The sequence below is a fragment of the Thunnus thynnus genome, chromosome 7, assembly GCF_963924715.1.
Source record: "Thunnus thynnus chromosome 7, fThuThy2.1, whole genome shotgun sequence".
NCBI lineage: Eukaryota > Metazoa > Chordata > Actinopteri > Scombriformes > Scombridae > Thunnus > Thunnus thynnus.
Window position 1 is genome coordinate 24,004,846 of NC_089523.1, and position 25,549 is coordinate 24,030,394.

Below are 25,549 nucleotides of genomic sequence, written 5' to 3' on the forward strand. Positions count from 1 at the left end.
ACTAGCATTACCGCCACCTACTGGACTGGACTGTTGAGCAGTAGATAGTAGCTAAAACTACATTCACGCATCCAAAATTATTTTAGTTTAGGATAAAGTTTATAACTCATACAATGTGTGGGACTGTATCGCCAAGAAAATATTAGCAAACTAAAAACGTTTTTTTTATGTTTCATCAAGAACGTTTTTTTTAAAACTTTATTATCAGCACAGTAATATTACAAGACAAACAGTACAGGGAGTATTGGGGGGAAAATAAAATAAACTGATCATAAAAACACGAGCAGAAATAAAATTGTACAATGTAAAATAAACATAATACAGAAATTAAAAGTGAAAAATAAATAAATGTAACTTTAAAAAGTGAATAAGAAATATTGCAAACCAATTTAAAGTGCCCCTCCACTCAAAAATATGTTTTGCTTATTGTTCCTACAGTTTAATGTTTGAGCTTCTCTATGCAGAATGATTTATGTGCAGAGTTTGACACTAGAAGGCTGTTTTCACATTTATTTGCTGAAAGTAGAAAGTTTCTCTGAGCTCATTGAAAATCCAGTTTAAAGGGGCGGGCCTTCGAGCATGATTTGTGACATAACAAATAGTCTAGAAGCCAATCCTGGTCAAATATTCAACTCACTCAAGTGTGATGTGGAAACCTGAAGCTCCCAGTGCACATACACTAAGATGGACTTTACAGTGAGGTACGAGACATCTCTTGTCCAGCAGTTAAACTCATGAAATGAACTATATTGCATATTTATAGATTCTGGGATTTTTAATGAGGAAGAAGGATAGGTTGTCATTACGAGGTAATTATACTTTTTTTGGAAAACCATATCAAACACAGATTATTATCCAAAGTAGAGTATTTTAAATACATCTTAAAACATGTCTGGAGGGGATCTTTAAGAGAGAGAGATGTCTTTAAAGCTTGTGTTTTTAGAAACTCAGACAGAATCAAAGAAAGACTGAAGTTCAACATAAAACAAGCTTTTGTTTAGAAGAAACTGAAGAAATCTGGCTTTGTGAATATGATGTTTGCTCAAAAGACACAGCAGTTTTATCAAGTTATCAACTTCACTCTTGTTAGACTTTACATTCAAAAATAAGACCACACTTTCTATAATAATGACCTTATGAGTCTCCCAGATTAATAAGGACATTTGAATCCAAAAGTTACTTGAATGAATACAGGTATAAAATAACTGACAAAAGGACTCAACTTTCTTTTTGCAGAGGGAACATAAAGGGGAAACATCGGGTCTAAAATTGTGAATGAATTCGTTGCAGGGATAGTATCTGTGTAAAATATTAGTATGAATTTCTTTAACTTTATTGAGGGAAAAGATCTGTTAAATTCAGTTTAAACATTCCTGCTAATGTTAGGAAACATCTGCAATGATGGGAGCAAGATATGTCTAATCCTCTCTGTTGGATAAACTTTTCATAGGAAGCTATGTCACCTGTTTCATTTAAAAGTTCAGAAATAAACACAATACCTTGGTAAAAACGGTCCTTAAAAAATGTGGTCTTATTTTTTGTATACAACATGTTGATTGTTCCATAAGACACACTTGTGTAGGGAGAAGTTGTGCTTGAAAGCAATCTGTCATGTGTCAAGGGCTTGTTTATGGAAGTTGGCAGGTTTAACAGGTAATTTACCAGAAATAAAATGACAGGAAAGAACTTTAATCTACTGCATTGATCAAACACAGAGTTGGGAAAAAGCAAGGAGATTCATTATGAACTAAACAAAGTTTTAGCCAATCAATCTTAAATATACTATTGATAGTTTATTTTAAATGTTTCATCAAGAAGTTGACAGTTTTGTCTCGCGGGAGAATGCGAGACGATGGATGATACCACTAATGGACGTAACTATGAGCGACGATCATTTAAAATGATAGAGACAGCATTTTACTCTCACGTAAAGTCATTACGCTTACACTTAATATAAACAACAAAGCTTTATTTAGTTAACGAAAGCTTGTGTCCACTATGCCCACTATTTCTGTGTTTACTTTTCACCAATCGACCACAGAGAAATCGATCGCCAGGAAGCTTAATCGCGCCCTGTACAGACATCACAATATCTATCGAACAACATGGCTTTGAGACGAGCTCTGCACTTTGTCTTCAAAGTTGGTGACAGGAACAAAACAGCCACATTTTACCGAGATGTGCTGGGAATGAAGGTGCTTTGATCCCGGAGCTTCATTTAATGACCAGACGCGACTGAAGCCGCTAATTAAATTTTGTTATGATGATGTTGCTAATATCAGCCGCAGTGTGTTGCACAACCTGGACTAATTCCTCTTCTGTCATGTTTGTGAAACAAACCTGACTGTTTTAATAAACGTGTTCTCATATTTAATTGTTATTTTCTGCATTATAGGTTTTACGCCATGAAGAGTTTGAGGAAGGTTGCAAAGCTACGTGTAATGGGTAGGTATGAAACATCTCATAATAGCTGAACTTTGAACTCTAGTCTAACACCGAGTTATACTGCTATTAACATCCTAATGCTAACTCTGCCTTCATCCTGTATCCATACAGGCCCTACGATGGAAAATGGAGCAAGACAATGGTTGGCTTTGGGCCAGAAGATGATCATTTTGTAGCTGAGTTGACATACAATTATGGGGTTGGAGAGTATCAACTCGGCAATGACTTCTTGGTAGGTCAGAGTTCATTTGGGAATTCTGCAGAGGACAACGACATACTGTATATATGCATGCTGTTATACAGGGATACAGGAGGCTTGAATAAGTCAATTGTCATCTCTGTGTTGCCTTCAGGGGCTCACTCTGCAGTCAAGCCAAGCTGTCAGCAATGCTAAACGTCTGGGATGGCCTCTCACTGAGGTAGGAGAAGCTCTGTACCTGACACAGGCTCCAGGAGGGTATCCCTTCTACCTGGTGGACAAAGAGCAGCCTCCCAATGGTGAGTGATACAAGTCTCGTTTCTGTCGTTTTTTTCCTGTATACACAGTTGTCTATGTGGATTATCCAGTGCTTGAGTCAAGTCCATTTTATTTTTATTTTTAAATGTTATTTATACAGTGCCAAATCACAATAGAAGTTATCTTAGGGCACTTTTCACATAGAGCAGGTCCAGATCGTACTCCTTTAATACAGAGACCCAACATTCCCCCATGAGCAAGCATTTGGCGACAGCAGCAAGGAAAAACTTTTGAAAAAACATTTTGAAATAAGTAATTTTATTTTATTTTATTGACTCCTGGTCAAACCAAATAAGCATTTCTGACACTGATCACTTTGGGTTCTAAGAACTTCATGGATGTTTAACATCTTATTTAGTAATGCATAATTGATTAATCAAAAAAACCAAATTATATTAAATGAAAAAAAGACAACAAGAAAACATCTTATATTTATTTTGCACTAAGCAGGACACACTGAAACAAGTACAGCACATGGCCTGTAACCTGTGATTATTTGTTCCCAGACCCTGTGCAGAAGGTTTGTCTCGGAGTATCAGACCTCCAGAGATCAACCCACTATTGGACTGCACTCTTGGGAATGAAGGTGGTGGAAAAGAATGAGGACAAGAAAACAGTGCTGATGGGATTTGGAGACACTCAAGTGAGCAAAAGAAAAAAATATCATCTTTCTCTGTTTTCAAAATTTGCTAGATTAGATAACGAGGATTTATGTTTGTGTATTTTATGTTCTGTGTTAATGCATAAAGAATGTGTTTTTATCTGCATGTGATCTTTTTTTTTATTTTTTTTAATCTTTTTCAGTGTAAGCTGGAGCTTCAAGATATCAGTGGGACCGTAGATCATGGAACAGCATTTGGGAGAATAGCATTTTCATCCCCAAGGGAGCAAGTAAAGTATTATTTCATGGACATAACCCTGTGTTTATTAATAGTGGAGAAACATGATCATTGTTATTTTAATTGTCATCATCAATATTTTATTACATTTCTCAGCTGCCTGACCTCGAAGCCTTGATGAAAAAGGAAAATCAGAAAATTCTCACACCATTAGTCAGCTTGGACACTCCTGGCAAAGCTACAGTAGAAGTGGTTATCTTGGCTGACCCAGTAAGTGTCTTACCTAAATAATGCTGCAATCATTGAGTCTCAGTTCAAGATTTTAACTGTATAATATTTGTTTTAGGACAGCCATGAGATTTGCTTTGTGGGAGATGAAGCATTCAGGCAGCTGTCCATGGTGGATCCCAGAGGAAATGAATTGCTTGATAAGGTTGGTGTTGCTCCAACATTTTACTTTCTACATTAAATATGCAACATGTTTTTGATTTTCACTGTACCTGTGCTTTTTATGCTTTTATACTTGTTTTTAGGCTATGGCGGAAGATAAAAGCGCCGAATGGTTTGCCAAACACAACAGACAGAAAGCTGCTGCTTGAGATGAAGAAGCCTGCCTGCAAAACTGAGCACCATCAATTTCTCACTAGTTCATGAGAGATTCTGTACAAGGCACCTGTAGTGTAAATCTTCTTCTTGTAACGTCAACTCAATTATGCTTTGGCTTGCAGTGTAAGATTTATTTTCTTGAAGCATGCTGTGAGGTGCGGTTGTATTGACAGCACTTAGTAAAAGGACTATTTGTTCATTTTGATCAATTTTCAGTCCAATTGATTATAAATTAAATATAATGCGACTTGATCTTAAAGCCAATAAGTAACTGAACTGTTTGGAGGGCCCTGATGGAAATTGCTGCAGGGCCCCAATTAATCCCCACCAACCACCCTCTGTGCATTGTGTATGTATGAACCACCATTCCTATGCAAGGCTGGATTACTAACCAGGGAGAGCATCGAAAAACTGTACACTTTGTACAAAGGCTTAATAGGGACCCAGGAACTCATTTTGCTCCAGGGCAAGACCATGATCCTACTCTGGAGTAATACTACCCATCCCCACCATTTCCTATTCTCAGCTTGTTGGTGATCATTTGTAGTTTGTAGATAGTAATATAAGGCCTATCTTTGTTGATATTGCACTTTAGTGGTGAAACTCCTTTACAATTTTGCATTTAGGATGCAGGATAGGTTCACAATTTTTCAAATATGTCTTTAAAACAACAGTCAGGTGCCCAATGAACATTAAAAGAGGTTTTCCTTGCTGTAATCATTCCTCCTGTTCATACTGGCTATTAAAAAATCCCCTTCAAATGCGCTTTCAATGTAAGTGATGGGGGCCAAAATCCACCATGTGTCCACACTGTCATTTTGTGCAAAAATGCATTTAAAAGTTGAGCTGAAGCTTATATGAGGCCTCAGCAGTCCGAGTTAGTCATATCAAGTGGATATCTGCCACATTTACAGTCTTTTTAGAATGGAGTAACTATAAAGATAATGTATATATGTTTGAGCTGAACCTAGAACTGTTTTTGTTGTATTTGTTCAGTGTTATGTGTGTTCATGTTGTGTCCAGAGCTGAAAACACAATAAAAAATTAAAGTATTCAAAAATATATATAATTAAAGCTGCAAACAGCGATTAACAGGCCCTCGCACCTCACTCGTGTTGGCGGTTGTGGCAGCCGTAGTATTGCTACCGGAGGTCAGCTGAAACAGCTCTGAGTTTTCAGGATTACTGGACACTGTGAATGGGTAAAATATTATGTTTCACAAATGAATCATTAATGCAGAAATATATTTACTGGAGGTTACCTGGCATGGCTGTACATTTTCATGAATAATGGACATTGCATGTAGGATATAAATATCACTTCCTGTGTCCACTATGGTGTGCAAGAAAATATGCATTACATGTACATTATGTTGCTGTATATCAAATGTAATAATATTAACAATAATAACTTTATTTGTATACCACCTTTCATACAAAATGTAGCTCAAAGTGCTTCACATTAAAGAGATAAAACAAAAGAGATTAACATTAAACAGGAATACATGTGTAGAAAAAAAGGAGGCAAACAAGAAAATTCCATTAAAAGAGGACAAGAATAGCTTAAAAAGGAAACAGCTAAAATTCTTAAGTAAAAGACAATCAATAATGAAAAAGAATGAAAATGCCTTAAAATTGAATGAAGTGTCCTAAAGATGATGGGATATGGTGCAAAAATCATGCAATAGAAAGGTTAGGTTAAAAAGATATGTTTTTAGGTGTCGTTTAAAGCTTTCAACTGAGCCTGCCTCTCTAATGTCTTTAGGTAAGGTGCTCCATAATTTGGGAGCATAATTGAAAAAAGCTGCATCTCCAGTTTTCTTTTGGATAGGCTAATGGGTATCAAGCAAGCCTGCAGTAGAAGATCTAAAGGCTCGTGAAGGAACATAAAGCAATAGGGAGTCTGTGATGTTGCTTGGCCCTAACCCATTGAGAGCTTTATAAACAAGTAAGAGGACTTAAAAATCGATTGTGAAAGACACAGGGAGCCAGTGTAGTCCAGCCAAGACTGGAGTGATGTGCTCTCTCTCTTTTGTTTTTGTTAACAGTCTGGTGGCAGAGTTCTGAATAAGCTGTAGTCTTTCAATTGACCTTTTAGGAAGACCCATAAAAAGTGCATTGCAGTAGTCCGACCTACTTGAGATAAAGAGTTTTTCAGCATCTTGCTGAGTTAGGAATGGTCGAACCTTGGCAATATTTCTGAGATGAAAGAATGCTGTTTTAGTCACTTTGTTTATATTGGACTTAAAGCTCAAGTCCGAGTCTAAAATGACTCCTATGCTTGTTACCTCTGGTTTGATCAAGGTTGACCACAACCTATAAATTTCATGTAAATCAAAGGAAGTTTGTAACATAAGGCTTGTTTCCTGTTGCCAGTAGATAGCTATGACTCAATACTTATATATAGAAATATTAAGGCCTGAACTCTTGTCAAGCAGGTCGAGTTTGGATGAAATTGAACAATGAATTACAACAGTTTCCTGTTTTCATGGCGTTGCTATGGCAACGCTGTTCCATGAAAACTCAAAAGCTTTGCAATGCAGCTACACTGAAGGTCTTGATATTTTACTGACCAAATATGAGGTGCATCTTGTTCACCTGCTAGGAAGAGTTCGTAAAAGTATCGCACATATGATTGGCCAAAAGTGCACTAAAATTGCACACAAAATTCAAAATGGCCGACTTTCTGTTGGACTTAGGGCATGGTACCAAGAGACTTTTTTTTTTTTTTTTTTAAAGTCTTCAGGTGTTACATGTGTCTAACAAATTTTGTACATCTAGGTGCATGTGCCATACGGGCTGTTTACTTGAAATTTTGCAGGGGAAGCTATAGAGCTTCCCTATGACCATGACTCAATATTGACATGTAGACGTGTTCAGGCCTGGACTCCAAGCTTGTGAAACTTGGGGTAGATTCGATAATGTAAAGTGAAGTTTCAACAGCTTCCTGTTTCATGGCAAAACATGCAAATTGCCCACCTCGCCACCTCAATGGCGTTCCATGAAAACTCAAAAGCTTCGCAATTTAGCATCGTGAAGGTCTTTATATTTCACTGACCAAATTTGAGGTAACTCTGCTTTAGCTGCTAGGAGGAGTTAATTCAAGTATAGCGCCTATATCTGACAGAAAATATATTAAAAATTAAGTAGACCTATCTGCAGACTCGCAGTATCTACGCGACACGCCCACTTTACTACATGACACGCCCACTTCTTTAGGTTTCGGTATGAGCAGTGAAATAGTTAAGATCAGGGGTCAGGGGTCTGTCCTGTAGTAAAGTAGTTGAGTTGTGTAGGTCTGCAAGACTCCAGATAGACACCTCTGCTATAAATGCAGATAAAATTCAAAATGGCCAGTTTCCTGGTGGGGCTAGGGTAACTGTTATAGCTCCAAGAGGCTTTTTTAAAGTGGAGGTGTTACACATACCTGCCAAATTCCATTCACCTTGGTCAAATTTAAAGGAGGAGCTATGACTTTGAAAATTGTTAGGGGGCGCTATCGAGCCAACTTGCCACACCCAAAACCAAGACCCGTATCAGATAAAAGTTTTTGCCACTGATGCATGTGCAAAGTTTCGTGAGTTTTATGCACCCCAAAAACGTGTTTGAGGTCTAAAAATAAAAATCATAAATAATAATAATTCCTTCAAATACACTACGGCCTTCGTGCCACTTATTGCCCATGCCCTAATAATATTTGCTTAAACAGCATTTTTTTGACAGTGTTCCAGCTTTTCTCCTTCGAGTGACTGAGTTGGCTATGCAAGTGAAGTGACCTGCCAGCTGAGCAGAGACTGTTTACTCTGAGTGAGCCGTCAGGTGAAACTGCTGTTTGCAGCAGTATGCCGTGAAGCGAACACCTAATGCTTTGAATATGCCAGGGTAAGTGACTTTTTATAACTATCTGGCACTAACACAGTTCAAAGACGCTAAAAGTAGTTACTTGAATCATGCAAAGTTGTGTACTAACCCATTTGGCAGCGATGCTAACAGAGCTAGCCGTAGCGTTAGCATGCTACAATGCTAGCACAGATTTGCTATTGATTTTCTGGATGACGCGGCGGCAAGTTTAACTATTTCATGTGTGGTTAGTTTCGGGATAACACTGTCCGACTGTTTTGCCATCGATGGCTACTTAACAAGGAGTAACTTGAGGTAAAAGGTTTTACACATCGCTAAGTGATAGTTTAGCTTCGTGCTGTTTCATGTTGCATTTGTAACTACACTGGAGTTAATTAGCAATGTTAGCAGTGAGGCTAGCTGTTACCGTTAGCTGAAAAACACTCAAGTAACGTTTATGAATTAGCATAGTAAATGTTGCCTCAGCGAGTTACAATGATATATGACTTATTGGTTATTGTTTTCCAGCAAGCAGTCAGTAGCACTTGGCTAGAAACACCTGAATGTAAGGTGTGTTGAGAAGTACATCTCTTCCTCTTTTGACAGCTGCTTATAGCAGATAGAGGAGCAGCCAGCTCCATGTCCACGATTTGGGTGTGAACAACTTGGGACACAATGTCTCCCTTGCTGATATCCTTCCTTCTGATTCTTCTGGTCGGAATTGTGTTGCTATGTTTCATTTTCAGGTAAGAAATGCGTGGGTCTAGTACATGATAACCAATGATAACTCTGTCTTGATGAAGTTTAACCTAACACTGCATGCACTGCTCACAAGATTCAGCCCATATTTTTCTTGCTCTTGATGTTCCTTATTTTAGGAACAAGGATATAATTTTCCATGTTTGTCTTTTGCTTCTAGGTGGCTCATGTGCTCCCTGGCTGTGCGATTCTTCCAGAACGCACTGAATGCAGATCTAAAGATCAAATCAGTCGGGCTGTTTTCTGTCCAAGGAGTTAGTATCCAGTTTCACCCCCAGCATACTTTGGTAAGAGACACTGTGTATACATGACATTTATGTAGTGAGCTCAAGCAACACACCATGTCAGGAGTACATGTTTAGATCTATAGTTGCCAAAATGTGTTTTATGTTCTTTGTTGGACATATCAAACATACTTTTCTTTGACTTAATTGGCCTTTACACTCTCTTCATCACAGGAAATTGACAAAATATGGATTTCAAGTAAACTTCTAAACCAGGATTTGCCGTAAGTTGTCATATTTTTTGTCTTTTTGATTGTTTTAGATCAAAACTTGAACCTCTTCCACTCCCGCCATCCTACCATAGACCCATTTTGGGGGGGGGCAGGGGATGTTTAGGGGATGATAACAGGTCAGCAGTATATGCCACATAGAAGTGGTATACATTATCTGAAATCTGGGAGCCTGATGATTAATTTGAGATGCAGTTCAGCACTGTGTGTCAAGTTTTTCTAGTAACAAATCTGTAATGAACAGTTTAGCATGTATAAGGGCTTAGAACATTATGATGGCAGTATATGATGGCCATTTTTAGGCTCAATTATGTTTCATAAGTTGTTGCAGCAATTTTTGGGTTGATACCATTTGCTACACAGATTTGGTGCAAAGTTGAACCTTTTTATAGCACTCAAGAATTGATAAATATGGTCAAAAATACCACATTAATACACCAAAACCTTGAGGAATATCATAGGAAAAATTGCTGTAATTTGGTATCAAAAACTTTTCACATTTGGAGATTTCTGTAAAAGCTGCATTTCTCTGCGATTGGATGGTGAGTAACTCTGTTCTGGAAATTGCTCAGAAACCCCCTTATTGTCAATATACCTAGGAAAGCCATACATCCTCTGAATGTGAGGTCAAGTTTCAAAAAATGGTCTCACTACAATGAAATGGCGACAATGGGGACTAACTTAATCACACATAAATACAATTGGGCTCATTGAATCCATAACAGTCTCAGCTTTCCAGTCATACCAAATTCTGCAATTCTAAGATTGTCTGGGGACCCCAGTATGCAGAAATATTCAAATACACCATTTTTAGAATAGACAAAAATAATACACTTATACTGCATTCAAAGAACTGCATGGTTTTTGCCCAAACTGCATGGGATTAGCATAAAGTGGGCATGTCTGTGAAGGAGAGACTCATGGGTACCTACAGAACCCATTTTTATTCAGATATCTTGAGTTGCGAGGTCAAGGGACCCCTTTGAAAATGACCAAGCCAGTTTTTCCCTCACCAAAATTTAGCCTAACTTTGGAGCGCTATTTATCCCCTTCCCGACAAGCTAGTATGACATGGTTGGTACTAATGGATTCCTTAGGTTGCCCACAGCCTCCGAAAGACAGTAATTTCCCCCCACGGATGCTGGCATCCTCAGGGAGTGGAAGAGGTTAAGCAAATCACTCAGAGATGCTAAACCATTATATATTAAAATACTTAATTATGTGTGTTTATGTTTTTAGGAGATACCTGGCATTGTGTGTTGGGGAAACCAGAGTAAGGTTTGACTTGCAAGCACCATTGAAACCTTTGGTGAAACAGAGCCATGGAAAGAAGTCAGGGAAGTTTTCACTCAGCCCCACAGCACTTCGCTTTCTGTCACAAGTATGGAGCCTCACATTAGGTCATATCTGAATATTTTTAAGGTGATTTGTAGACAGTATCTCACTTCCTATCTTGTGTTCTCAGCTGCTGTCATTCCACGTCAGCTCAATCAATGTGATGGTACTGAACCTAGCACTGTCAGAGTCTCTGTGGCACATGACCATCACAGGCATCACCTTGTTACTTGACCACCATAGTAAAAGGTAACTCTGTCTTTCCGTCCACCACAGATCTGATTGAATGATTAATTTAATTCAAAGACATTAAAAAGAATTATCAGAAGAGAAAACATGCTGCACAGATATTATTTTTAAAAAACATTTTTTTGCAGGTTGGCGTGGGACTTCTCAGTCGGGCAGCTAAGCAGTAAAGTCCTTAAAAGCAGCCAGTTGGTGAGTTCATCTATTTTCACTAAAATGGAGGCTTGTGATTGAATACGTTTGCCTAACGTACTCTTTATTGTAGGACATATGTTTGGCTGAAGTGGCTCTGAGCCTGTTACTGTCTGGGGATGTGAGCCTACCAGAGATGAGGCCAGGTTCTCTGTCCCTGTGTGTGAGGACGCTCATAGCAGAGCTGCACGAGGGTCTGTTCCTTAGCCAAATCCTGGTGTCTGCGCCCCCCAAAAAGAGAATTCCAGATGCATCTGGTGAACAAACACAAGGTATAGTGTCTAAAATGTCGAAATTGTTATTAGAATAGTTTAACAAACCACAGATGGCCATTATCAGTCAGTGTTGGCGTGGTTACCAAGTACTGTGTGGCTCTGGCTACTGATAAGAAAATTTTATTATTTAGCCATTTTCAATATTTTTTTTGTCAATTGTTGTCTTTTCTGAGACATTTTCATATCGTTTCGTATCAGCGAGTCCGATTGTTAACTGGATTTTCCCAGTAGCCCAGTGGTAAATCACGGCCCTCCCTAATTAGATATGCTCAGTATACCCACAGTGTGTACCCAGAATAATAACAGTGAAGTCACTTTAATCGTGGTTCTCAACTGGCTTTACATCAGTGATCTTTTGCTTATTCTAAAACACCTGGATGTCTACCGCTTTCTGGGACATTTTTAGCTGTCCTGCTAACCAGCAAGAAAATGAGGACAAGGTCATATCATAGAGCTTTGTTGACCTTTATCTGTGTGTCATTATCAGGTGAATGAAAACTTCAAGAAATTTGTTTATAGTGGAGCACTAGCAGCACATATATGGTTTAGGATGGCAGATTTTCTAGTGTAAATACACACTTAAGAACCATAAAGGAAATGGGGAAGTGACACAGTATTACCTTGCACACTCACATGTTTCCATTCAAACAGTATTTTTAGATAATCAGAAACCCAAGTGTTGCTAGTCATTTAAACTTTTTAACCTCTCAAACCCCTGCACCATTCAAAACCTGCCTCATTTCTGCCCTTTCGATACAGACTGATGAAAAGTTAGGTGGAAAACAGTTGTTTGATTGATATGTGAAATCAAATCCTCATTTAAAGTCATTGTATATACTTGAAATATTTTTTTTCTTAAAGATTTTCTCGAGCTGGTAGTAATGACGTTTTCTTTCAGAGAGTGAAAACACTGAATTCATCCAGACTGAAGCTGTGGAACGGTTTCATCAACTAATTCCACACAAGGTCAATGTGGAATTTGATAATACAAATGTAACACTGTCCATGCAAAGCCAGAAGAGGTGAGTCAGTGTTTCACAATCAGCTACATGAATTTTGCTTTCACTTACTTTCTTCTTCTTTAGTGTTTGAATAATTGTTTCCACAAACATGTGTTTTGCCCATCTGCGCAGACACCTGAACTGGACTCTGAAGTCTTTAAAGGTCTGCTATGGACGTGACGATGAGCAGCTTCTCCTTAAAAGCTTCACTCCTGAGCTGAGGTTTCCCCAGAGTAGCCTGGAGCTCCTTCTAGAGGGTTAGTGAACAGCTGGGCACCAGGCGCAATGCAGAGAGAGTTGGATGGAGGAAAAAAGCTATGAATAACATGCTCTTGTTTTTTTTTTATTGGCAGATGGACTTCTTCTGTCTCAAAGTAGGCAAAGAATCCTTTGTGTGAATACCCTCAAGACAACTCTGCAGGTGAAGTTTCTTCAAAAGCTTCTTAAATCTCTGACTCATACTTGACAGTATTTTTGACTTTGTAATGTTTTTGTACATTTAGGTTACATCAATGGACATCTCAGGGTCATTCACAGTCAACACTTGCATCATCCACTACCGTCACCAGGAGTTCTCCCATTGGCTAAATCTATTTCCATGGGAACAACTAATCCACAGGAAAGCAGCACATAGAAAAAGGCAAGTTGCAGTAGGGGAAAAAAAATCCAAAATTTGTTCAGTTTGGCAGTTTAATATATTGTAATACTCAAATTGGGGGGAGTGTAACCTGTTTTTTTTTCCTGTGACATCTCTAAAATGTAAAAACACCACTAACAATCTAATACCTTCTACTATTTTCTCTTTCTTACCCACTTGTTTGTGTTTGTGTTCGTGCATCACTCATTCTGCATTCTGTTTCCCCATGACGTTATTGTGTTGTGTAGTCCATTAGATTATTTGCCCATCCTCCTTTTACTTAGGCGCCTCCCTCACCTGGATGCCCCCGTGATGATCACCTCCTCCGTGTCCAACGTTAATGTGTCTGTTCAGCTGGGAGACACAACGCCTTTCGCTCTGGGCTTCCTCTCTGCCAGTGCGGGTACTACAGGCCTTTCACACACTGCACATGATCACATAATTGTAAGAAAAGCAGGTGGACGTCATGTGGTGTTATTGCTACGTTGCAAAATGAGGACATTATTGCGTTAAAGTATAACCTCAAGACCTTGTGGTAAGCACCAGCACTCAATGTTATTACTTTACATCATGTGCAAGTCCTTTATTATAGTTACAACAAAGTCTCCTTAAATAAATCTTCATGGTTTTTATTCTGTAGTTGACTACTGGGTCAACCTTTTTCAAACATGCCAGTCTAGATTAGATAAGGTATTTCCTTTGAGTGCCCTTTAAACGTTACACATTAACTTGTACTCCTTTTATCCATGTCGGCTTTTTATGGACAACAACTTCAATCTGCTATACTGCAGCAAATTTAAATTTGTGTCCTCAAAATAATGTTTTTTTTGTATAATTGCCCTTTACACCTGTAGAACTGCAGCATCTTCTTGACATGAAAGTTGACAAAGAGAGGCTGGAGTCCCAGAATGTGCACCAGCGTGCCTCACTGATCCTGGACAACTTCTGGTGGAGAGTGGGTCAGGGGTCTCACATTCAACAAGCACCCCACCCTCCTGGTAAACATGTGTGGGGAGAGGCGTTAATTCTAGACTCCTTAAGACTTCAGGTAGGAGCACAAACAATAAGGGAACATTTAGAATCTCTTTTTGATTAAGTAAAACAATGCTTTAGATTTATTTTTACTTTTTTCAAATAAAACATAATGAAAGGTGTCCTTGTGCACACCCACATACACTTTCTGTAAAGCACAAAGTGTTTTTTCTAATGTTTCTTTCTAATTTTTAATAAGATTCACAGCTTTCCTAACCACAAATTAGATCAAACATGTTAACTAACGACATGTTTCAAGTTGATAAGAGTTTATTTGCATACTGGATTGATAATTTTTCTTATTAAATCTCATTCCTGCAGGGGAGTTTGAACCGGCCCCATGTGGAGTTTTGCAGCCAGGCTCCGAGTCTGAGTGTGGAGTCCAGCTTGAGGGGACTTCAAGTGGAGCTTTCAGAGACCTGTGCACTGTGTCTGTCTCGCCTGCTGTCCCTCATCTGCGTTCCTCGTGACAAGGGGCCACAGCTGTCCGACGTGCCCCTGGTGTCTCCCCCTAGTGACGATACTGTACAAGGCATCCCCTTTTCACAGATAAGCCTGCTTTTTAAACTGGACTGTTGTCTGGAGGATGTTAATGTGTTCACCGTCTCTAATCTGGCAGGTAGGTTAAGAAAAATTACATTTTCAAACTTAAAAGAAATGAACAGTGCTCTCCCCTTCTGAATGCCACTTTTAATCTTTATTTCATTTGCTTGTGTTTTCTCTAGGAGCTGTGTCTTTGCGGATGGATTCAGTCGGAGTCCTGAGCTCTGCAGAGAGCTCAAGAGTGTCTCTACAAGGTGTTAGCTTGTCGGTGGTCAAGACACTCACAGAGAACATGGAAACGTGTTGCCCCGCCTCCCAGACTCCCAACCCTGTCCTCAAACTCGCCACAATAGTCCTCTATTACCATATCACCACTCACACCTTACAGGTAATCAGACCTTGATAAGGTTTTATTTCACTGGATTAAACTGATTTATGTGTCAGTATTATAGCTGCATCAATATATTTCAGGGTTTATATTGTACATATTGTGATTTCTCAATCAGGTTCAATGTGAAGAGGAGCTTGCTGTCGAATGGACGCCACCGGACCACATGGTCTTATATCAGCACATGACTGAAGCTCAGGCTTGTTGGCGTATGCTTAGAGGAGACCAAGAAGAGGACTGTCCTGTCAAACCTACGGAGGGTGAAATCATTGCAGGCCAGAATAGAGGGTTGTGTGTGCGTATCGAGCTCAGCTGCACTCGTTTGACAGCCCACGTTAGCGAGCAGAACTATATTCTCCTGCACACAGAAGCCCTCTCAGTCTCCAAGCATGCTGGTTCCATGCACATTCGCTCCCCTTCGCTGATCTTCAACTTTGATGGTAACAACATCGTCTCCTTTCAAGGCCTAGATGTGGAGACACAAGCAGAGCTGACTGAAATGCAGCTTCACAGAGACAACTTCCCCTTCCTCACCACTCCTCACAACCGCGTCTGGGTGCTCACTTGTCCGATCCTGGCTGTAGAGTTCCCCTACCAGTACAATTTCTCAAACACCTTTGACATGGCCATCAGTGTGCAGAAGTGGTTAAAGACTCTGCATCGCTCCCCAAACCAGGCCACTGCTGTCCAGCCTCTGCCTCCTGACCTCGTGTTCAAAATCAGGCAGTTCTCGTTTGTCTTCTTGGACGATGTCTTTGAAATCAAGCTGCGAGACAACTACGAGTTGATGAAGGATGAGAGCAAGGAAAGTGCAAAGCGCCTGCAACTTCTGGATAAGAAGGTGGCGGATCTGCGTAAGCAGCATGGAGAACTTCTGCCTGCCAGAAAGATAGAAGAGCTGTATAGTTCACTGGAGAGAAAACACATTGAGATCTACATCCAGCGCTCACGCCGCCTATATGCAAACACACCCATGAGGAAGTCTCTGCTGACCTGGACTGTGTCAGACCTGGAACTTGTAGTCCTGGCTGACCAGTCTCTTCATGGGCCAGAAAGGGTGAGAGAGCAGCTGAGGGACATTGACGGGATCAGTCCCTTCCCCAGAGAGGGACTCCCTCTGGTGGTCCAGTGGTGCCGTGCTATCAAATTTAAACTGGCTGCCTTTTTGGGTAAGTTGCAGACAATTTACAGCATTAATTGCAGATTGAAGACAAGAGTTAGATTACAATAAACGTTTTAAATACACACAACAAATTTACCTCTTTCCTCTCTTTCCAGTGAGAATTCGGGACTACCCTCGTTATCTGTTTGAGATCCGGGACTGGGAGCTATCAGGGCGTCTGATCGGGACTGAGCATGATGGACAGGCCAGAGCTCATCGCAAAGAGATTGTCCCACTTGGTCAACCATGGGGAGATGTGACAGTCCACAGGAATATGCCACCACTCAAGTTCTACTATGACTTCAAATGTGAGTTGTGAGAATAATTCTGGTTACCACAGTATCACCCCAGAAAGGTGCCTAACCTGTTTGATAGCTGGATATGTGGAAGTTTGTGTTTTTATATTTAGTTACCTTGAAAGTAACACATCGGTAAATGGATAGTGGATTGCTATGCCTTTACAACTGTCTTACTGCTGTGAAGTTAACTCTTTCACTGACAGTATATCTTCTCTTTATGCAGCCAACATCTCTCTCTACACTATTGTGTGGGGGCCATGTTGGGACCCTGCCTGGACTTTAATTGGCCAGTCAGTCGATCTGCTGACCAAACCCACAGTTGATCCCTCACCTCCCCTGGCCTGGTGGGACAAAAGTCGTCTCCTACTGCATGGACGCTGGGTTATGGATATTGATCAGGCTAATCTTCATCAGCTAGCTACAGAGGTAAAACAATTTAAAACACAAGAAAAAGAGGTATAGATCAGTTGGCTTAAATGTTTTATGGCACGTACTACACCCTCACATTTTTGTTATTTTATGTTTTAGTATCTTGTGGTATCTGAGCTATCACCGAATCTAATATAAAGATGAATCTTGCATTCTTACAGGACCCGTACAACACTACAGAAAACTTGCACTGGGAGTGGACTAAGCTGAACTTTGACTGGAACCCTGGGCAGTTTGTTTTTAAAGGAGATTTGGATGTAAACGTCAGGACAGCATCAAAGTGAGTGAAGGCACTGCACTTCAAATTAGTGTCTCATTTCTCAACTGTATTTGTAGAGAATTGATCAGTAATACAAGTTCCATTTTTTTCTATATTAGGTACGATGATATCTGTTTTTTACACCTGCCCAATCTGTGTATGACCCTTGACCTCCAATGGCTTTGCCATGGCAACCCCCATGACCACCATGCTGTAATGCTCTGCTGTGCGGAGAATGTTGCAGACGTGACCTCAGGACAACCTCATGACTCCTACAGAGCTTTTCGCTCAGAGAACCTCAACCTCTCCATCACCATGGACCTTAACCAGCACTGTGGCTCAGGTGTGTGCAACCTATTTTTCCTACATGCGTTTATGCACAGAATTTTAAGTTAATCCCACTGTACTTTGAAATCAGCATTGTATTTGTATTTTGTATTTGTACATAAATGTTTTTTCCTTTTTAGAACTTTCCCAGCCCAGAATCCTGCTGTACAGCAGCACCCTGCGTTGGATGCAGAACTTTTGGGCCACCTGGACAAGCGTATCTCGACCAATCTGCAGAGGCAAGCTCTTCCACAGCCTCAGGCCGGTCCGCAAGAAGCTGGGTCAGCACTACAAACAGATGTCTTACACAGCTGCCTTCCCTCAACTACAAGTAAGTTTTTATTAGGCTGCCTTCCAGCAACAGTCCTCATGAAATCTGCATTTGCAGTTACTATGTGCTGTGCTTTCTGACACATAATTAAATAGGTTTCCCTCTTGTTTTCTTAACTTAATAATTTGTATATTTTTCTATGTATTGTGTGTCTTTTAGGTGCATTACTGGGCCTCCTTTGCCCAGCAGAGAGGTATCCAAGTGGAGTGCAACAAAGGCCATGTCTTCACTCGAGGGGCACAGAGACTTATTCCACAGGGTACAGGCCGTAGCATGATACTGCTAAAACAAAGTGTTCATTCGTCTCCCAAACATAATATAAAGTATTTGGTATTTTTTAAAATGTGGACACGTGTGTGTTTGTATGTTCTCTCAGCTGGCACCGTAATGAGGAGGCTGATCTCTGAATGGAATGTAACTCAGATGGTTAGTGAGCTCTCACAGGTGACCGTTCACCTGATGGCCTCCACCTGGGATGAGACCGCTGACCACCAGATCAATGCTCAGGTGAAGAAGACTCACCTGCTCAGCCTGTCCTCCCTCAGCTACCAGCGACAGAGCAACCGCATGGAAGAGGTAAGAGCCCAGAGCTGCTGGAGTAGAAGCCTGTTTTTCTGCTGTGGTTTCATGTATAATTAAGGTTTTTTTTTTTAAATGTCTTTGACAGGAGGTGAACCCGCAGGATGAGACCAACGCCTCTTACACCCACAAACTGCGCCTGGTGGACCTGCGTGCCTCCTGGACCACCACCAATAGGAACATAGCCTTTGGGTTGTACGATGGTTATAAAAAGGCTTCAGTATTGAAGAGAAACCTTTCCACTGAAGCTCTGAAGGGTCTGAGGATCGACACACAGCTACAGACCAAGAAGCTCAAACGCTCTCCTTCCAACTACTCTCCTAACACAGCCCCTACCACGCCAGTTGTGCCCACCCTCAATCGAGCAGAGAAAAGTCAACATGAAGGTGAGGAACCTCCTTTACTAATGGAACCTGTAGGGAAAAAAAAGTCCTGTAAGTACATTTAACATATTTTCCTCTTCTTTCTGTAGGAACATCAATGCTCCAGAAACTGATTGAGGAAACAGATAAGTTTGTGGTGTTCTCAGAGGAGGACTCCGGTGTCAGTGATCAGCTCTGTGGCATCGCAGCTTGTCAGACTGATGATGTCTATAACCGCAACTGGTTTATCGAGTTGGTTAACTGCCAGGTAACCATTTTTTTTGGAAAGATTTGTTCAGTTTTCTGTATTCTTAAGTCTTAAAGGTTTATGTTTTTGAGAGCTGAGTTTTTTCTCCCAAAGCTGGTTTAATGAATTGAGGTTTTTTATCTGGCTAGCCCATATGTTTGAATCCTGCCTGTCTTTGTTTTAAACAGATGATGTTGCGCGGCACGGAGACAGCAGGCTGTGTACTGGTGTCTGCAGCCAAGGCTCAGCTGCTCCAGTGTGAGTACCACCCTGCCTGGTACAACGACACCCTGAAGCAGAAAACCACCTGGACCTGTCTGCTGGATGGCATGCAGTACTTTGCCACCATGGAGCCCAACCCATCTGAGCAAGAGGACAGGCAGCTGTGGCTGGAGGTAGGCACAGCCCTCATCTGTTAGTCATATGAGGGTTTCTTATAGGTCAGGGTGAGAAGTTACATGTCTTTGAGCAAGTACAAATTAACCCACTTCCATCTTAACTAGTCAACTACAACACCACAAGCTCTGATTTGTTCTGAACTTTTTCATTGTGTTGTGTTTAGGTGAAAAACATAGAGGAGCACAGACAGCGTAATCTAGACTCAGTGCTGGAGCTGATGGAGAGTGGCCAGGCTGTGGGAGGAATGGTTAGCACCACTACAGGTATGGCACCACACCAGACACATAATTGATGTTGTTCATACTGTATTTTTGAGAAAGATGTTTCATCAAATGTCTTGTATGCCTTCCACTGCCCCGCTGTCGTCTCTATACATTTATTTTTCTTTACGTTAAATGATTTTTAATTCGCTGTAATATTTTAAGAATAGTGAAATTTCCTTTTCTGTGTCTGTACAGACTGGAACCAGCCAGCCCAGGTGAACGAGATGCAGCAGGTTCAACGTATCATCTCCCGGTGTAGCTGCCGGATGCACTACATCAGTTACAGTCATGACATCAACCCAGAGCTGGCCACACAGATCAAACCACCAGAGCTGAGGAATAGCCATGAGAAAGAAGACCTGCTGAAAAAACAAGCTGGTATGTCAGATCTTACTGTATATCTTAAACCTGCATTTATGGCAAAGAAAGTTGCAATGGATGAACCCTAAAAAATGTTATTATGTTAATTTCTCAGGGGCTGTAGACACTTTCACCCTCATCCACCACGACCTTGAGATATCCACTAACCCTGTCCAGTATGCTATGATCCTGGACATTGTCAACAACCTGCTGTTACATGTGGAACCCAGACGCAAGGTGGGCTGGGGTATCAGCTGGCTAATGGTCCCATCTTCCAGTGCACTCAACGGAAGATTTCCATTTCCTTTCTAATGCTTCATCTTTGCTTATTCTGTGTTTTCATTCTCTGTGCGGTGTGTCTAGGAGCACAGTGAGAAAAAGCAGCGTGTGCGTTTCCAGCTGGAGATTTCTAGTAACCCTGAGGAGCAGCGCAGCAGCATCTTGCATCTCCAGGAGGCAGTCAGGCAACACCTTGCTCAGATTAGACGCCTTGAAAAACAGATTTACTCCAACATCAGGGTGAGTCACACAGTCCTGTCATCATGGTATGTAAAAAATAAATAAATCAAGTGAGAGAAAAGCTTGTCCTGTGATGTCTTGAAGTGATATTGACGATTCTAACTTTTGGGCATGTAACAGTTTAGTGTTCAAACAAATATACAAGGTCCACAAAATCTACCCTCTGTCATCAATTATCTGTCCTTTTTAAATATAAACATCCAGGTGGAGTTAGACATTAAACTTGCATTACTGATTCTTGGCATTAACATGTGTGTCTTTCCTCATCTTGCAGGGACAACCTGATGAGCTAAGCAGTGATGAACTGAATGACATCAACACAAGGCTGCAGAACCAGCTAAACCAGGAGAAAAACGACATGCAGATGAAGAGTGAAGAGCTCAACATTCTCATCAGGTCTCACATCTGCACCGATTCACATTCGCATGAGCACTACAAAGATATGGCGCTCAGGTTAAAACAAAAAAAATATGCTTTCTTATAGGTGTTTTAAGGATTTCCAGCTGCAACGGGCAAACAAGCTGGAGCTGCGTAAGCCTCCGGAGGATGTGAGTGTGGTGAGGAGAACAGAGATCTACTTTGCCCAGGCCCGCTGGTGTTTGACCGAAGAGGACGGCCAGCTAGGCATTGCTGAGCTGGAGCTGCAGAGATTTATGTACAGCAAGGTGAGCACAGCTGATTGATGATGGTAGTCCATCCAGATGTAAAAAATTATTGTTTCTCTCTCTGTAGCTCTTATTTTCTCAGCTCTAGCTCTTTTCCAGCATTTTCTTTCTCAAAAACTATCTGACAATAACAGGAATATGTTCCATATCCCACTGTTGAGTTTGGAAAAATCTAAAGTAAACTAGACAATTTGCACTTCAGTCAGTATGATGCGATTTATTATTCCAATATCAGGCTCCTCCAATATTACACTTAATCTGTGCTGGATTGTATATGTTAATCACACTGTGATCAACACGTCTTCTCCCCACAGCTGAACAAGTCTGATGACACTGCAGAGCATCTTTTGGAGTTAGGGTGGTTCACAATGAACAACCTTCTGCCCAATGCAGCATACAAGGTAAATAAGATTCTCAGACGATTCAAATATGTTGTTTTTTTTGGCATTATTTCTACAACAATTAATGACAAGCGATTAATGACAGCAATGACATACTTTTGAAAACTGTGCTCAAGGGGTTTGTCCACACAAACAGTATATTAAAGCCCACAGTGCCATGTTCACCAATGTTCATGACTCTCTACTTGGTTTCCTCTGTGCAGCGAGTGAGGGTATGTACACTGCTGATACAGTGACAGTACTGTGATGTCTGTGTTGACTCCATCTTATTTATCCAGATGGGATCACTCAGTGGCTCTTGAGTTTCATATTCAGTGTTGCATGCACACCCATGGTTCAGTGATGCATGTGCGACTGAGGACTCATTACAATTGCACTAATAACGTTTCATACTGTGGTTCATATCATGAGTCATGTGTGTTGTTTAATATTTAAGTATAATTCAAAATTAATTCAAACTAAGACTCACTTGAGCTTTATTTTGTGATGTAGCTAAAGATTAAACAAACATTTTTTTTTTTTTATAGGTGGTGCTTCGTCCTCAGAGTGCCTGTCAGTCAGGACGACAGTTTGCATTGCGCATCTTCAGTAAAGTCCGCCCCCCTGTGGGAGGAATCTCTGTCAAGGAACACTTCGAGGTGAAGAACATCACATGCGGCTGTTTTTACTGTAGTATTTGGTTTGTGTTTTGTCAAAGATTTTTAAAATAACAAATGTTTCCGTCATCAGGTGAACGTAGTGCCTCTCACCATCCAGCTGATGTACCAGTTCTTCAAGAGGATGATGGGATTTTTCTTCCCAGGAAGAAATGTTGAGGAGGAAGAAGTTACTGATGAGGAGGACAAGTTCAGATTGGTTACTACTGGTATGTTTTTTTGCCAACAGCCGTAGAGCTGCAACTATTAGTCGATTGACAGAAAACTAATTGGCAACTATTTTGATAATCCATTAGTCGCCTTAGTCATTTTTTAAGAAAAATGCCAAGACATTTCTTGGTTACAGCTTCTCAAGTGTGATGATTTCATGCTTTTCTGTGTCATACACAAGCGGCCAACCTACTGAAAAATGATCCAAACGCGAAAGTGCCAAAAACTGCAGTTTTGGTCTCTGTAGCTAATTTCCCTGTTCATGACAACTGTATGGGGGGTGAATTTTTATATAACTCACTATTTAAATTTTATTAAGGCTTAAAGTAATGGATAATTAAGGCTGTGGCCGTTTAGACTGATAGGTGGGTGCCGTCACAGGCAAGTTGCTACCACGGTGGCAACGTTGGTAAGGTAACATAACCCCAGATTCACAGAGTATAGGTGTAGCTATCTCTATTTCAGTGTGTTTTCAGTTCATGAGTTAATTGTTGTACTAGAAGACCCTCTGAGGAGTCTTGATATTCAGACTTCTGATTTTTCCTGGCTATGTCCATTATTATTTTGATCCATGGTCATACATGATAGTAAACTGAATATCTTTGGGTTTTTGACTGTTGGTCAAACAAAATAAGACATCTGAAGACACCTTTGGAAAATTATAACTGGATTTTCTTTTTACTATTTTCCTGACATTTTATAGGCCAAATGTTTAATTGAGAAAATAGGTGAATTGATAATGAAAATAATTGTTAGTTGCAGCCCTAAACAGCAGTAATCAAACCAGCACTCCCGTCTCTTTGTGTGTTTTTACCACCCTGCATCTACCCAGTCAATAATGGGTTCCATTTTCTTTTTGCCAGACGTGTGTGTGTGATATTAAATAACCCATTACTGTGTTATGTCATCCTTCTGAGCTATTAAAAGGCTCTTTCACTTTAGATATGACCTTGAGGTGTGTGTGTATGTCAGAGAGAGAAAAGACTCGGACTCAGTGGGAGTATCAGGTGTAGGTTGCAGAGTCACCCAGAGGCCACAGTGCTCATGCTGATGTGCTCCCTGTCACAGGTATCCCTGTCAAGCCTCGGCAGTCGTCAGAGGACACCATGGGCGCTATGGGCCCCAGCAAAGGTGTCACCCAGGGACTGAACCGTACTGCCGGGGTCAGGAGGTCGTTCAGGAAAGCTCCTGAGGTAGGGATGCCTTTTGATTGTTTGTTTTTATCTCTAATGTTCAGAGTAACAATAGAAATAAATATAATGACATTATGTAATTTCTGCCACCAGCATCCTGTTGATGACATCGATAAGATGAAGGAGAGAGCTGCGATGAACAACTCCTTCATCTACATCAAGATTCCTCAAGTGCCGCTCTGTGTCAGCTATAAGGTGGGTTCCTGCACAATATTGACTGTTATTTCAGATGAAATCTCTCATTTATCATTATTGATTAAAAAGGACCGTAGATATAATAATAATAATACCCACAATTTTAAAAACATCATGTTCAGTTAAAATGTTCCAGTAGAGGCATTATGTGCTGAACAGCTTGGTAGCTGAGGCCCCTTCCTGTTCCCAGTCTGATGTTTTTTAGATTTTGAACTAATGTTTTACACACCCCCACCCCTACTTTCCTCAGGGAGAAAAGAGTAGTGTGGACTGGAAGGACCTGAACCTGGTTCTGCCCTGTCTGGAGTACCATAACAACACCTGGACGTGGCTAGACTTTGCCATGGCTGTGAAAAGGGACAGTCGGAAAGCACTTGTAGCACAGGTACACAACATTTCTGACTTTGAATTGTGTCCTAAGTGTGATTGAAGGCAGACACCTTGTTGTGATGTTATTTAAGATTACAATACCACCATGTGCTCTGTGATACTGTTAAATTAATCTATTAAGACGTTTTCTGGAGTTTGAAGCTTTGTTCCAAATTCTTTTTATTTATTTACAATTACCAAGAATTACTAGAAGCAGAAACGACATTGAAAAGTTTTCTATGTATGAACTCGTCCTTTTCCCTCTTCGGTGCTGCTCAGATGATAAAGGAGAAGCTGCGTCTGAAGCCTGCGTCAGCCTCAGACCTGCGGGGGAAGGCGTCTGAAGGGAAATCGGACAACAGCCTGCAGCAGCAGGAGGAAGACGAGAAAGCGCGGCTCCTCATCGGCCTCAGCACCGCGGACAAGAGCTCCAGCAAGAAGAGCATCTTCAGTCGACGCAAGTGAAACACAAACACACACATCTCACAACCCGAGAGACAAGTTGACTGGATGATCCGCTACAGCAGCTGCCACACTCCCTCAGTGAAGGGGATCAGGGAAAAAGCAGACTGCCTGTTAGGGGTCAAAATATCAACCCGGCTTCAAGAATCACAATGAAAAAGGGAGATGGTGTTTCAAATAGTTTTTAGGGTTACCTTAATATATCATATCAGCCTGCTGAACTTAAAAATTCTGGAGTTGTTGTTTTTGAAAGGCTACTCCTGGTGTGTCTCAGAATAGAAATATAGCCAAAATCCCCGGCAAAAAAAAAACAAACAGCCTGCAGGGAACTCAAACAGCTCCAGGATTACCAGGGTGCCATTTTGACCAAATATATATTATTTTGTTTATGTGTGTGCCATTAAAATTTCACTCTACAACTTTCAAAATAATGACCACTTAGGTTGCATTGAATGTAGCGAGGAACATTTATGTAGCCAGCACTTCACTGTTACTGTTTCCTCTGCTTCTTACAAATGCATGACTGAGAGCACCTTTTCCTGCTGGCTCAGGAACACTGTATGTCAAACCTGTTAAAGTGTGCTAGATTAAACAGAGCTCAATTCAAAGCACCTTGAAAACCTCTTTTATGCTGTTGGCTGTAAAAGTAGATTTTGAAATGCCATAAAATAAATAGATATATACATATTATATA

At 40.6% G+C, this 25,549-nt stretch overlaps 2 protein-coding genes across 5 annotated transcripts; both read left to right on the plus strand.

Moving 5' to 3' along the window:
* The first annotated feature begins 1,882 nt into the window (after window positions 1–1,882).
* On the plus strand, window positions 1,883–5,204 carry glod4 (glyoxalase domain containing 4). Its single transcript, XM_067595077.1, has 9 exons — window positions 1,883–2,195; window positions 2,396–2,445; window positions 2,557–2,677; window positions 2,799–2,943; window positions 3,469–3,605; window positions 3,767–3,853; window positions 3,958–4,071; window positions 4,148–4,234; window positions 4,335–5,204. The coding sequence occupies exons 1-9, from the start codon at window positions 2,106–2,108 to the stop codon at window positions 4,398–4,400; spliced, it is 897 nt and encodes a 298-aa protein (XP_067451178.1). The 5' UTR covers window positions 1,883–2,105; the 3' UTR covers window positions 4,401–5,204.
* Window positions 5,205–7,971: 2,767 nt separating this feature from the next.
* On the plus strand, window positions 7,972–25,084 carry LOC137186278 (bridge-like lipid transfer protein family member 2). Of its 4 annotated transcripts, none has more exons than XM_067595078.1 (40): window positions 7,972–8,288; window positions 8,853–8,992; window positions 9,166–9,292; window positions 9,464–9,513; window positions 10,759–10,900; window positions 10,985–11,103; window positions 11,232–11,292; window positions 11,366–11,564; window positions 12,466–12,589; window positions 12,701–12,825; window positions 12,922–12,989; window positions 13,072–13,208; window positions 13,454–13,608; window positions 14,060–14,253; window positions 14,559–14,856; window positions 14,963–15,168; window positions 15,287–16,337; window positions 16,447–16,638; window positions 16,853–17,055; window positions 17,220–17,338; window positions 17,437–17,660; window positions 17,785–17,975; window positions 18,135–18,234; window positions 18,352–18,551; window positions 18,643–18,940; window positions 19,027–19,184; window positions 19,352–19,558; window positions 19,726–19,825; window positions 20,021–20,203; window positions 20,301–20,422; window positions 20,549–20,704; window positions 20,979–21,100; window positions 21,189–21,369; window positions 21,684–21,770; window positions 22,298–22,408; window positions 22,500–22,635; window positions 23,705–23,829; window positions 23,923–24,024; window positions 24,275–24,409; window positions 24,673–25,084. In XM_067595078.1, the coding sequence occupies exons 2-40, from the start codon at window positions 8,922–8,924 to the stop codon at window positions 24,856–24,858; spliced, it is 6,765 nt and encodes a 2,254-aa protein (XP_067451179.1). In that variant the 5' UTR covers window positions 7,972–8,288; window positions 8,853–8,921; the 3' UTR covers window positions 24,859–25,084. The 4 variants fall into 4 exon arrangements, with proteins under 4 accessions (XP_067451179.1, XP_067451182.1, XP_067451180.1 ...); XM_067595081.1 differs by having other exon boundaries at window positions 7,973–8,288; window positions 13,490–13,608; XM_067595079.1 differs by lacking the exon at window positions 7,972–8,288 and adding an exon at window positions 8,451–8,561.
* The last annotated feature ends 465 nt before the right edge of the window (window positions 25,085–25,549 follow it).